Below are 13,662 nucleotides of genomic sequence, written 5' to 3'. Positions count from 1 at the left end.
GAGTGAGTGAGTAGGTGAGTGAGTAGGTGAGTGAGTAGGTGAGTGAGTGAGTAGATGAGTGAGTCAGTAAGTGAGTAGGTCAGTGAGTAAGTGAGTGAGTGAGTGAGTAGGTGAGTGAGTAGTTGAGTGAGTCAGTAAGTGAGTGAGTAAGTGAGTCAGTAAGTGAGTAGGTGAGTGAGTAGGTGAGTGAGTAAGTGAGTCAGTGAGTGAGTAGGTGAGTGAGTAGTTGAGTGAGTGAGTAGGTGAGTGAGTCAGTAAGTGAGTAGGTCAGTGAGTAAGTGAGTGAGTGAGTAGGTGAGTGAGTAGTTGAGTGAGTCAGTAAGTGAGTGAGTAAGTGAGTCAGTAAGTGAGTAGGTGAGTGAGTAGGTGAGTCAGTAAGTGAGTCAGTGAGTGAGTAGGTGAGTGAGTAGTTGAGTGAGTGAGTAGGTGAGTGAGTAGGTGAGTGAGTAGGTGAGTGAGTAAGTGAGTGAATGAGTAGATGAGTGAGTCAGTAAGTGAGTAGGTCAGTGAGTAAGTGAGTGAGTGAGTGAGTAGGTGAGTGAGTAGTTGAGTGAGTCAGTAAGTGAGTGAGTAAGTGAGTCAGTAAGTGAGTAGGTGAGTGAGTAGGTGAGTGAGTAAGTGAGTCAGTGAGTGAGTAGGTGAGTGAGTAGTTGAGTGAGTGAGTAGGTGAGTGAGTAGGTGAGTGAGTAGGTGAGTGAGTAAGTGAGTGAGTGAGTAGATGAGTGAGTCAGTAAGTGAGTAGGTGAGTGAGTGAGTCAGTAAGTGAGTCAGTAAGTGAGTAGTTGAGTGAGTCAGTAGGTGAGTAGGTGAGTGAGTGAGTGAGTCAGTAAGTGAGTAGGTGAGTGAGTGAGTCAGTAAGTGAGTCAGTAAGTGAGTCAGTAAGCGAGTAGGTGAGTGAGTCAGTAGGTGAGTAGGTGAGTGAGTCAGTGAGTCAGTAAGTGAGTAGTTGAGTGAGTGAGTCAGTGAGTAGGTAAGTGAGTAAGTGAGTAGGTGAGTGAGTCAGTAAGTGAGTAGGTGAGTGAGTAGGTGAGTCAGTAAGTGAGTGAGTAGGTGAGTGAGTAAGTGAGTGAGTAGGTGAGTGAGTATGTAAGTGAGTAGGTGAGTATGTGAGTAGGTGAGTGAGTCAGTAAGTAAGTGAGTAGGTGAGTGAGTCAGTAAGTGAGTAGGTGAGTGAGTGAGTGAGTAGGTGAGTGAGTAGGTAAGTGAGTAGGTGAGTATGTGAGTAGGTGAGTGAGTCAGTAAGTAAGGGAGTAGGTGAGTGAGTCAGTAAGTGAGTAGGTGAGAGTAAGTAAGTGAGTAGGTGAGTTAGTAAGTGAGTCAATAAGTGAGTAGGTGAGTGAGTAGGTGAGTAGGTGAGTGAGTAGGTGAGTGAGTCAGTAAGTAAGTGAGTAGGTGAGTGAGTAGGTGAGTCAGTAAGTGAGTCAGTGAGTGAGTAGGTGAGTGAGTAGGTGAGTGAGTGAGTGAGTCAGTAAGTGAATGAGTAAGTGAGTCAGTAAGTGAGTAGGTGACTGAGTAGGTGAGTCAGTAAGTGAGTCAGTGAGTGAGTAGGTGAGTGAGTAGTTGAGTGAGTGAGTAGGTGAGTGAGTAGGTGAGTGAGTAGGTGAGTGAGTAGGTGAGTGAGTGAGTAGATGAGTGAGTCAGTAAGTGAGTAGGTCAGTGAGTAAGTGAGTGAGTGAGTGAGTAGGTGAGTGAGTAGTTGAGTGAGTCAGTAAGTGAGTGAGTAAGTGAGTCAGTAAGTGAGTAGGTGAGTGAGTAGGTGAGTGAGTAAGTGAGTCAGTGAGTGAGTAGGTGAGTGAGTAGTTGAGTGAGTGAGTAGGTGAGTGAGTCAGTAAGTGAGTAGGTCAGTGAGTAAGTGAGTGAGTGAGTAGGTGAGTGAGTAGTTGAGTGAGTCAGTAAGTGAGTGAGTAAGTGAGTCAGTAAGTGAGTAGGTGAGTGAGTAGGTGAGTCAGTAAGTGAGTCAGTGAGTGAGTAGGTGAGTGAGTAGTTGAGTGAGTGAGTAGGTGAGTGAGTAGGTGAGTGAGTAGGTGAGTGAGTAAGTGAGTGAATGAGTAGATGAGTGAGTCAGTAAGTGAGTAGGTCAGTGAGTAAGTGAGTGAGTGAGTGAGTAGGTGAGTGAGTAGTTGAGTGAGTCAGTAAGTGAGTGAGTAAGTGAGTCAGTAAGTGAGTAGGTGAGTGAGTAGGTGAGTGAGTAAGTGAGTCAGTGAGTGAGTAGGTGAGTGAGTAGTTGAGTGAGTGAGTAGGTGAGTGAGTAGGTGAGTGAGTAGGTGAGTGAGTAAGTGAGTGAGTGAGTAGATGAGTGAGTCAGTAAGTGAGTAGGTGAGTGAGTGAGTCAGTAAGTGAGTCAGTAAGTGAGTAGTTGAGTGAGTCAGTAGGTGAGTAGGTGAGTGAGTCAGTAAGTGAGTAGGTGAGTGAGTGAGTCAGTAAGTGAGTCAGTAAGTGAGTAGTTGAGTGAGTCAGTAGGTGAGTAGGTGAGTGAGTCAGTGAGTCAGTAAGTGAGTAGGTGAGTGAGTGAGTCAGTGAGTGAGTCAGTAAGTGAGTAGGTGAGTGAGTAGGTGAGTGAGTCAGTGAGTGAGTAGGTGAGTGAGTAGGTGAGTCGGTGAGTGAGTCAGTGAGTGAGTCAGTAAGTAAGTGAGTAGGTGAGTACGTGAGTCAGTAAGTGAGTAGGTAAGTGAGTCAGTAAGTGAGTCAGTGAGTAAGTGAGTAGGTGAGCGAGTGAGTCAGTAAGTGAGTCAGTGAGTCAGTAAGTGAGTAGGTGCGTGAGTAGGTGAGTGAGTGAGTCAGTAAGTGAGTAGGTGAGTGAGTCAGTAAGTGAGTAGGTGAGTGAGTAGGTTAGTAGGTGAGTAGGTGAGTGAGTAGGTGAGTGAGTAGGTGAGTGAGTGAGTCAGTAAGTGAGTAGGTGAGTGAGTAGGTTAGTAGGTGAGTAGGTGAGTGAGTAGGTGAGTGAGTAGGTGAGTGAGTGAGTCAGTAAGTGAGTAGGTGAGTGAGTAGGTTAGTAGGTGAGTAGGTGAGTGAGTAGGTGAGTGAGTAGGTGAGTGAGTGAGTCAGTAAGTGAGTAGGTGAGTGAGTAGGTTAGTAGGTGAGTAGGTGAGTGAGTAGGTGAGTCAGTAAGTGAGTGAGTGAGTCAGTAAGTGAGTAGGTGAGTGAGTAGGTGAGTGAGTGAGTCAGTAAGTGAGTAGGTGAGTGAGTAGGTTAGTAGGTGAGTAGGTGAGTGAGTAGGTGAGTGAGTAGGTGAGTGAGTGAGTCAGTAAGTGAGTAGGTGAGTGAGTAGGTTAGTAGGTGAGTGAGTAGGTGAGTGAGTAGGTGAGTGAGTAGGTGAGTGAGTGAGTCAGTAAGTGAGTAGGTGAGTGAGTAGGTTAGTAGGTGAGTAGGTGAGTGAGTAGGTGAGTGAGTAGGTGAGTGAGTGAGTCAGTAAGTGAGTAGGTGAGTGAGTAGGTTAGTAGGTGAGTAGGTGAGTGAGTAGGTGAGTCAGTAAGTGAGTGAGTGAGTCAGTAAGTGAGTAGGTGAGTGAGTAGGTGAGTGAGTGAGTCAGTAAGTGAGTAGGTGAGTGAGTAGGTTAGTAGGTGAGTAGGTGAGTGAGTAGGTGAGTGAGTAGGTGAGTGAGTGAGTCAGTAAGTGAGTAGGTGAGTGAGTAGGTTAGTAGGTGAGTAGGTGAGTGAGTAGGTGAGTCAGTAAGTGAGTCAGTGAGTGAGTCAGTGAGTGAGTCAGTAAGTGAGTCAGTAGGTGAGTCAGTAAGTGAATCAGTGAGTGAGTGCGTAAGTGAGTCAGTAAGTGAGTCAGTGAGTGAGTAGGTGAGTGAGTCAGTAAGTGAGTCAGTGAGTGAGTGCGTAAGTGAGTCAGTAAGTGAGTCAGTAAGTGAGTCAGTGAGTGAGTCAGTGAGTGAGTCAGTAAGTGAGTCAGTAGGTGAGTCAGTAAGTGAGTCAGTGAGTGAGTGCGTAAGTGAGTCAGTAAGTGAGTCAGTGAGTGAGTAGGTGAGTGAGTAGGTGAATGAGTCAGTGAGTAAGTGAGTGAGTAAGTGAGTTAGTAAGTGAGTCAATAAGTGAGTAAGTGAGTAAGTGAGTAAGTGAGTAGGTGAGTGAGTAGGTGAGTGAGTGAGTAAGTGAGTGAGTGAGTAAGTGAGTTAGTAAGTGAGTCAATAAGTGAGTAAGTGAGTAAGTGAGTACTTGAGTGAGTAGGTGAATGAGTCAGTGAGTAAGTGAGTGAGTCAGTGAGTGAGTGAGTAAGTGAGTGAGTCAGTGAGTAGGTGTTGGAGCGTGCCTGCCCGCCCGCCCGCCCGCCCGCCCTCGCTCGTCCGCTTGCGCCTGCAGAAGGCGAGCTCCGAGTGCGCTGGCTGCTTGCGCCCCATCTCCGAGCGGTACTACCTGCTGGCGGTGGACCGCGCCTGGCACACCGCCTGCCTGCGCTGCTGCGACTGTGCCCGCCCGCTCGAGTCGGAGCTCACCTGCTTTAGCAAGGACGGGGCCATCTACTGCAAGCGTGACTACTACCGGTGGGTCGGCCTCTCAGTTCGGCTGATTGGCCGGCACTTCCACGCTTCTTAACGGTTAAAGTCACCGCCGCACAGGTCGAGGATCAGCGTGACGGAATTTTTTTTTTTTTTTTTTTTTTTTGAAAAAAATTCGTCAAATAGGACGGTGGCATTCTCGCGACGTTTCGGGCCACAACCCAAGCGGCCGTTCCTTCAGGCGGAAGGCACGGGCCTGGTCGGGGGAATTTCAGCGCGTTAATTTAAAAAATATATATATATATTAATTCGTTGTTTTAGTCTCATTGTCTACGCTGGTGGCGGATTTTACCGGAGGAGCCAAAGAGGGCGAACCGTTGCAGTCACGGAAAAGGTTTATCATCGAGGTTTTGGCAGCCGTCGGAGAAGGATGGACGGGGATTGGCTGAGGAGGAGGAGGAGGAGGAGGATTGGATGAGGATGAGGATTGGATGAGGCACAGGGATTGGTTAAGGAGGAGGAGGAGGAGGCGGCGGGGGGGGGAGGAGGAGGAGGAGGAGGAGGATGATTGGCTGAGGAGGAGGAGGAGGATGATTGGCTGAGGAGGAGGAGGATGATTGGCTGAGGAGGAGAAGGATGATTGGCTGAGGAGAAGGATTGGAGGAGGAGGAGGAGGCGAAGGGGGAGGAGGATGATTGGCTGAGGAGGAGAAGGATGATTGGCTGAGGAGGAGGAGGAGGATGATTGGCTGAGGGACGCGTGGACGGGGGGTGGAGGGTGAGCGAAGCTTCCGGAAAGGGCCTCTAGGCAGCGGCCCGCGTGGAACGGGGCCGCTGGGAGAGGGGACGGAGCCGGTGCCTCGCCAACCAAAGCCCGGGGCCCCAGGAACATCGCCGGACGCCGTGGGACCACGCAGAGCCTCGGCCTGGCTCAGGGCGAGTTACGATGGTGGACTGAGTCGGGACGAAGACTCCCGACTAAACTGAACGAGCCACAAACACCGGACGCCGTGGATCTACGCAGAGCCTCGGCCTGGCTCAGAGCGAGTTGCGATGGTGGACGGTGTCAGGACGAAGTCTCCTGGTTAATCTGAACGAGCCACAAACACCGGACGCCGTGGATCTACGCAGAGCCTCGGCCTGCTCAGCGCGAGCTGCGATGGTGGACGGTGTTAGGACGAAGTCTCCTGGTTAATCTGAACTAGCCACAAACACCGGACGCCGTGGATCTACGCAGAGCCTCGGCCTGGCTCAGGGCGAGTTGCGATGGTGGACGGTGTCAGGACGAAGTCTCCTGGTTAAACTGAACGAGTCACAGACGCCGGACGCTGCAGATTCTACACAGAGCCTCGGCCTGGCTCAGAGCGAGCTGCGATGGTGGACTGAGTCGGGACGAAGACTCCCGACGAATCTGAACGAGCCACAAACGCCGGACGCTGCAGAATCTACGCAGAGCCTCGGCCTGTGTCAGCGCGAGTTGCCACGGTGGATTGAGTCTGGACGAAGTCTCCTGGTTAAACTGAACGAGTCACAGACGCCGGACGCTGCAGAATCTACGCAGAGCCTCGGCCTGTGTCAGTGCGAGTTGCCACAGTGGACTGAGTCGGGACGAAGACTCCTGGCGAATCTGAACGAGCCACAAACGCCGGACGCTGCAGAATCTACGCAGAGCCTCGGCCTGTGTCAGTGCGAGTTGCCACAGTGGACTGAGTCGGGACAAAGGCTTCACTACTCACTAGGATTTGGTGTTACATGATATTTACGTAGTTTATTGTAAAAAAAAAATTCGGTCACAGTCCCCCTGTGATGAACTGTTACGTTGCAATGATGGCTTTATTTGATTTTTTGGTGATTTCGAAAAAGGTTTTTTTTTTCGGTTTGGACACGGTGTTTTTGTTTTGTTGTTGTAGTACGGAGTTAGACTGACGGCCTTAATCTAAGTTGTCTTGTGGTTGTTGTAGTACGGAGTTAGACTGACGGCCTTAATCTAAGTTGTCTTGTGGTTGTTGTTGTTGTAGTACGGAGTTAGACTGACGGCCTTAATCTAAGTTGTCTTGTGGTTGTTGTTAGTACAGAGTTAGACTGACGGCCTTAATCTAAGTTGTCTTGTGGTTGTTGTTGTGGTACGGAGTTAGACTGATGGCATTAATCTAAGTTGTCTTGTTGTGGTTGTTGTTGTAGTACAGAGTTAGACTGATGGCCTTAATCTAAGGTTGTCTTGTGGTTGTTGTTGTGGTACGGAGTTAGACTGATGGCATTAATCTAAGTTGTCTTGTTGTGGTTGTTGTTGTAGTACGGAGTTAGACTGATGGCCTTAATCTAAGGTTGTCTTGTGGTTGTTGTTGTAGTGTGGAGTTAGAATGATGGCCTTAATCTAAGTTGTCTTGTTGTGGTTGTTGTAGTACGGAGTTAGACTGACGGCCTTAATCTAAGTTGTCTTGTGGTTGTTGTTGTAGTACGGAGTTAGACTGACGGCCTTAATCTAAGTTGTCTTGTTGTGGTTGTTGTTGTAGAGCGGAGTTAGACTGATGGCCTTAATCTAAGTTGTCTTGTGGTTGTTGTTGTAGTGCAGAGTTAGACTGACGGCCTTAATCTAAAGTTGTCTTGTGGTTGTTGTTGTAGTACGGAGTTAGAATGATGGCCTTAATCTAAGTTGTCTTGTTGTGGTTGTTGTTGTTGTTGTAGTACGGAGTTAGACTGACGGCTTTAATCTAAAGTTGTCTTGTGGTTGTTGTTGTTGTTGTAGTACGGAGTTAGACTGATGGCCTTAATCTAAGTTGTCTTGTGGTTGTTGTTGTAGTACGGAGTTAGACTGACGGCCTTAATCTAAGTTGTCTTGTTTTGGTTGTTGTTGTAGTACGGAGTTAGACTGATGGTCTTAATCTAAAGTTGTCTTGTGGTTGTTGTTGTAGTATGGAGTTAGACTGACGGCCTTAATCTAAAGTTGTCTTGTGGTTGTTGTTGTAGTACGGAGTTAGACTGATGGCCTTAATCTAAAGTTGTCTTGTGGTTGTTGTTGTAGTGCGGAGTTAGACTGACAGCCTTAATTTAAGATGTCTTGTTGTGGTTGTTGTTGTGGTACGGAGGTAGACTGATGGCCTTAATGTAAGTTGTCTTGTGGTTGTTGTTGTAGTAGGGAGTTTAGACTGATGGCCATAATCTTAGTTGTGTTGTGGTTGTTGTAGTAGTACGGAGTTAGACTGATGGCCTTAATCTTAGTTGTCTTGTGGTTGTTGTTGTAGTACAGAGTTAGACTGACGGCCTTAATCTAAGTTGTCTTGTGGTTGTTGTTGTTGTAGTACGGAGTTAGACTGACGGCCTTAATCTAAGTTGTCTTGTGGTGGTTGTTGTTGTAGTGCGGAGTTAGACTGACGGCCTTAATCTAAGTTGTCTTGTGGTTGTTGTTGTTGTAGTACGGAATTAGACTGACGGCCTTAATCTAAGTTGTCTTGTTGTGGTTGTTGTAGTACGGAGTTAGACTGACGGCCTTAATCTAAAGTTGTCTTGTGGTTGTTGTTGTAGTACGGAGTTAGACTGACGGCCTTAATCTAAGTTATCTTGTTGTGGTTGTTGTTATAGAGCGGAGTTAGACTGATGGCCTTAATCTAAGTTGTCTTGTGGTTGTTGTAGTACGGAGTTAGACTGATGGCCTTAATCTAATTTGTCTTGTGGTTGTTGTTGTATTACGGAGTTAGACTGACGGCCTTAATCTAAGTTATCTTGTTGTGGTTGTTGTTGTAGTGCGGAGTTAGACTGACGGCCTTAATCTAAGTTGTCTTGTGGTTGTTGTTGTAGTATGGAGTTAGACTGATGGCCTTAATCTAAGTTGTCTTGTGGTTGTTGTTGTGGTACGGAGGTAGACTGATGGCCTTAATGTAAGTTGTCTTGTGGTTGTTGTTGTAGTAGGGAGTTTAGACTGATGGCCTTAATCTAAGTTGTCTTGTGGTTGTTGTAGTAGTACGGAGTTAGACTGACGGCCTTAATCTAAGTTGTCTTGTGGTGGTTGTTGTTGTAGTGCGGAGTTAGACTGACGGCCTTAATCTAAGTTGTCTTGTGGTTGTTGTTGTTGTTGTAGTACGGAATTAGACTGACGGCCTTAATCTAAAGTTGTCTTGTGGTTGTTGTTGTTGTACGGAGTTAGACTAATGGCCTTAATCTAAGTTGTCTTGTGGTTGTTGTTGTAGTACGGAGTTAGACTGATGACCTTAATCTAAAGTTGTCTTGTGGTTGTTGTTGTTGTACGGAGTTAGACTAATGGCCTTAATCTAAGTTGTCTTGTGGTTGTTGTTGTAGTACGGAGTTAGACTGATGGCCTTAATCTAAGTTGTCTTGTGGTTGTTGTTGTTGTAGTACGGAGTTAGACTGACGGCCTTAATCTAAGTTGTCTTGTGGTTGTTGTTGTAGTATGGAGTTAGACTGACGCCATTAATCTAAAGTTGTCTTGTGGTTGTTGTTGTAGTACGGAGTTAGACTGACGGCCTTAATCTAAGTTGTCTTGTGGTGGTTGTTGTTGTAGTGCGGAGTTAGACTGACGGCCTTAATCTAAGTTGTCTTGTGGTTGTTGTTGTAGTACGGAGTTAGACTGACGGCCTTAATCTAAGTTGTCTTGTGGTTGTTGTTGTAGTACGGAGTTAGACTGATGGCCTTAATCTAAGTTGTCTTGTGGTTGTTGTTGTTGTTGTAGTACGGAATTAGACTGACGGCCTTAATCTAAGTTGTCTTGTTGTGGTTGTTGTTGTATTACGGAGTTAGACTGACGGCCTTAATCTAAAGTTGTCTTGTTGTGGTTGTTGTTGTAGAGCGGAGTTAGACTGATGGCCTTAATCTAAGTTGTCTTGTGGTTGTTGTAGTACGGAGTTAGACTGATGGCCTTAATCTAAGTTATCTTGTTGTGGTTGTTGTTGTAGTGCGGAGTTAGACTGACGGCCTTAATCTAAGTTGTCTTGTGGTTGTTGTTGTAGTACGGAGTTAGACTGATGGCCTTAATCTAAAGTTGTCTTGTGGTTGTTGTTGTTGTTGTACGGAGTTAGACTAATGGCCTTAATCTAAGTTGTCTTGTGGTTGTTGTTGTAGTACGGAGTTAGACTGATGTCCTTAATCTAAGTTCTCTTGTGCCTGTTGTTGTAGCACGGAGTTAGACTGATGGCCTTAATCTAAGTTGTCTTGTTGTGGTTGTTGTTGTTGTAGTATGGAGTTAGACTGATGGCCTTAATCTAAGTTGTCTTGTGGTTGTTGTAGTACGGAGTTAGACTGACGGACTTAATCTAAGTTGTCTTGTGGTTGTTGTTGTTGTTGTAGTACGGAGTTAGACTGACGGCCTTAATCTAAGTTGTCTTGTGGTTGTTGTTGTTGTTGTAGTACGGAGTTAGACTGCTGGCCTTAATCTAAAGTTGTCTTGTGGTTGTTCTTGCAGTACGGAGTTAGACTGACGGCCTTAATCTAAGTTGTCTTGTTGTTGTTGTAGTACGGAGTTAGACTGACGGACTTAATCTAAGTTGTCTTGTGCCTGTTGTTGTAGTACGGAGTTAGACTGATGGCCTTAATCTAAGTTGTCTTGTTTTGGTTGTTGTTGTAGTACGGAGTTAGACTGACGACCTTAATCTAAGTTGTCTTGTGGTTGTTGTTGTAGTACGGAGTTAGACTGATGTCCTTAATCTAAGTTCTCTTGTGCCTGTTGTTGTAGTACGGAGTTAGACTGATGGCCTTAATCTAAGTTGTCTTGTTGTGGTTGTTGTTGTTGTAGTATGGAGTTAGACTGATGGCCTTAATCTAAGTTGTCTTTTGGTTGTTGTAGTACGGAGTTAGACTGACGGCCTTAATCTAAAGTTGTCTTGTGGTTGTTATTGTAGTACGGAGTTAGACTGACGCCATTAATCTAAGTTGTCGTGTTGTGGTTGTTATTGTAGTACGGAGTTAGACTGACGCCATTAATCTAAGTTGTCTTGTTGTGGTTGTTGTTGTAGTACGGAGTTAGACTGATGGCCTTAATCTAAGTTGTCTTGTGGTTGTTGTTGTAGTACGGCGTTAGACTGATGGCCTTAATCTAAGTTGTCTTGTGGTTGTTGTTGTTGTAGTACGGAGATAGACTGACGGCCTTAATCTAAGTTGTCTTGTGGTTGTTGTTGTAGTACGGAGTTAGACTGATGGCCTTAATCTAAGTTGTCTTGTGGTTCTTGTTGTTGTAGTACGGAATTAGACTGACGGCCTTAATCTAAGTTGTCTTGTTGTGGTTGTTGTAGTACGGAGTTAGACTGACGGCCTTAATCTAAAGTTGTCTTGTGGTTGTTGTTGTAGTGCGGAGTTAGACTGACAGCCTTAATTTAAGTTGTCTTGTTGTGGTTGTTGTTGTGGTACGGAGGTAGACTGATGGCCTTAATGTAATTTGTCTTGTGGTTGTTGTTGTAGTAGGGAGTTTAGACTGATGGCCTTAATCTAAGTTGTCTTGTGGTTGTTGTAGTAGTACGGAGTTAGACTGACGCCATTAATCTAAAGTTGTCTTGTGGTTGTTGTTGTAGTACGGAGTTAGACTGACGGCCTTAATCTTAAGTTGTCTTGTGGTTGTTGTTGTTGTAGTACGGAGTTAGACTGACGGCCTTAATCTTAAGTTGTCTTGTGGTGGTTGTTGTTGTAGTGCGGAGTTAGACTGACGGCCTTAATCTTAAGTTGTCTTGTAGTTGTTGTTGTTGTAGTACGGAGTTAGACTGATGGCCTTAATTTAAGTTGTCTTGTGGTTGTTGTTGTTGTAGTACGGAGTTAGACTGATGGCCTTAATCTAAAGTTGTCTTGTGGTTGTTGTTGTAGTACGGAGTTAGACTGACGGCCTTAATCTAAAGTTGTCTTGTTGTGGTTGTTGTTGTAGTACGGAGTTAGACTGATGGCCTTAATCTAAAGTTGTCTTGTGGTTGTTGTTGTAGTACGGAGTTAGACTGATGGCCTTAATCTAAGTTGTCTTGTGGTGGTTGTTGTTGTAGTACGGAGTTAGACTGACGGCCTTAATCTAAGTTATCTTGTGGTTGTTGTTGTGGTACGGAGTTAGACTGATGGCATTAATCTAAGTTGTCTTGTTGTGGTTGTTGTTGTAGTACGGAGTTAGACTGATGGCCTTAATCTAAGGTTGTCTTGTGGTTGTTGTTGTAGTGTGGAGTTAGAATGATGGCCTTAATCTAAGTTGTCTTGTTGTGGTTGTTGTAGTACGGAGTTAGACTGACGGCCTTAATCTAAGTTGTCTTGTGGTTGTTGTTGTAGTACGGAGTTAGACTGACGGCCTTAATCTAAGTTGTCTTGTTGTGGTTGTTGTTGTAGAGCGGAGTTAGACTGATGGCCTTAATCTAAGTTGTCTTGTGGTTGTTGTTGTAGTGCAGAGTTAGACTGACGGCCTTAATCTAAAGTTGTCTTGTGGTTGTTGTTGTAGTACGGAGTTAGAATGATGGCCTTAATCTAAGTTGTCTTGTTGTGGTTGTTGTTGTTGTTGTAGTACGGAGTTAGGCTGACGGCTTTAATCTAAAGTTGTCTTGTGGTTGTTGTTGTTGTTGTAGTACGGAGTTAGACTGATGGCCTTAATCTAAGTTGTCTTGTGGTTGTTGTTGTAGTACGGAGTTAGACTGACGGCCTTAATCTAAGTTGTCTTGTTTTGGTTGTTGTTGTAGTACGGAGTTAGACTGATGGTCTTAATCTAAAGTTGTCTTGTGGTTGTTGTTGTAGTATGGAGTTAGACTGACGGCCTTAATCTAAAGTTGTCTTGTGGTTGTTGTTGTAGTACGGAGTTAGACTGATGGCCTTAATCTAAAGTTGTCTTGTGGTTGTTGTTGTAGTGCGGAGTTAGACTGACAGCCTTAATTTAAGATGTCTTGTTGTGGTTGTTGTTGTGGTACGGAGGTAGACTGATGGCCTTAATGTAAGTTGTCTTGTGGTTGTTGTTGTAGTAGGGAGTTTAGACTGATGGCCATAATCTTAGTTGTGTTGTGGTTGTTGTAGTAGTACGGAGTTAGACTGATGGCCTTAATCTTAGTTGTCTTGTGGTTGTTGTTGTAGTACAGAGTTAGACTGACGGCCTTAATCTAAGTTGTCTTGTGGTTGTTGTTGTTGTAGTACGGAGTTAGACTGACGGCCTTAATCTAAGTTGTCTTGTGGTGGTTGTTGTTGTAGTGCGGAGTTAGACTGACGGCCTTAATCTAAGTTGTCTTGTGGTTGTTGTTGTTGTAGTACGGAATTAGACTGACGGCCTTAATCTAAGTTGTCTTGTTGTGGTTGTTGTAGTACGGAGTTAGACTGACGGCCTTAATCTAAAGTTGTCTTGTGGTTGTTGTTGTAGTACGGAGTTAGACTGACGGCCTTAATCTAAGTTGTCTTGTTGTGGTTGTTGTTATAGAGCGGAGTTAGACTGATGGCCTTAATCTAAGTTGTCTTGTGGTTGTTGTAGTACGGAGTTAGACTGATGGCCTTAATCTAATTTGTCTTGTGGTTGTTGTTGTATTACAGAGTTAGACTGACGGCCTTAATCTAAGTTATCTTGTTGTGGTTGTTGTTGTAGTGCGGAGTTAGACTGACGGCCTTAATCTAAGTTGTCTTGTGGTTGTTGTTGTAGTATGGAGTTAGACTGATGGCCTTAATCTAAGTTGTCTTGTGGTTGTTGTTGTGGTACGGAGGTAGACTGATGGCCTTAATGTAAGTTGTCTTGTGGTTGTTGTTGTAGTAGGGAGTTTAGACTGATGGCCTTAATCTAAGTTGTCTTGTGGTTGTTGTAGTAGTACGGAGTTAGACTGACGGCCTTAATCTAAGTTGTCTTGTGGTGGTTGTTGTTGTAGTGCGGAGTTAGACTGACGGCCTTAATCTAAGTTGTCTTGTGGTTGTTGTTGTTGTTGTAGTACGGAATTAGACTGACGGCCTTAATCTAAAGTTGTCTTGTGGTTGTTGTTGTTGTACGGAGTTAGACTAATGGCCTTAATCTAAGTTGTCTTGTGGTTGTTGTTGTAGTACGGAGTTAGACTGATGACCTTAATCTAAAGTTGTCTTGTGGTTGTTGTTGTTGTACGGAGTTAGACTAATGGCCTTAATCTAAGTTGTCTTGTGGTTGTTGTTGTAGTACGGAGTTAGACTGATGGCCTTAATCTAAGTTGTCTTGTGGTTGTTGTTGTTGTTGTAGTACGGAGTTAGACTGACGGCCTTAATCTAAGTTGTCTTGTGGTTGTTGTTGTAGTATGGAGTTAGACTGACGCCATTAAT

General features: G+C 45.1%; 1 protein-coding gene across 4 annotated transcripts in view; it reads left to right on the top strand.

Annotated features, from left to right (window-relative positions):
• LOC116938315 (uncharacterized) overlaps positions 1-13,662 on the top strand; it is a 306,309-nt gene that overhangs the window by 279,922 nt on the left and 12,725 nt on the right. For all 4 annotated transcript variants that reach the window (XM_076055657.1, XM_076055655.1, XM_076055654.1 and 1 more), the window contains one exon: positions 4,305-4,486. In XM_076055657.1, coding sequence (XP_075911772.1) covers positions 4,305-4,486 — 182 coding nt within the window. The remainder of the gene's footprint in view (positions 1-4,304; positions 4,487-13,662) is intronic.

The sequence above is a fragment of the Petromyzon marinus genome, chromosome 72 (assembly GCF_048934315.1).
Source record: "Petromyzon marinus isolate PM22_M1 ecotype Great Lakes invasive population chromosome 72, UKy_Petmar_22M1.pri1.0, whole genome shotgun sequence".
In the NCBI taxonomy this organism is placed as follows: Eukaryota; Metazoa; Chordata; class Hyperoartia; order Petromyzontiformes; family Petromyzontidae; genus Petromyzon; species Petromyzon marinus.
Note: the sequence above shows the minus strand (reverse complement) of the source record. Positions and strands in the feature narration are given on the sequence as shown.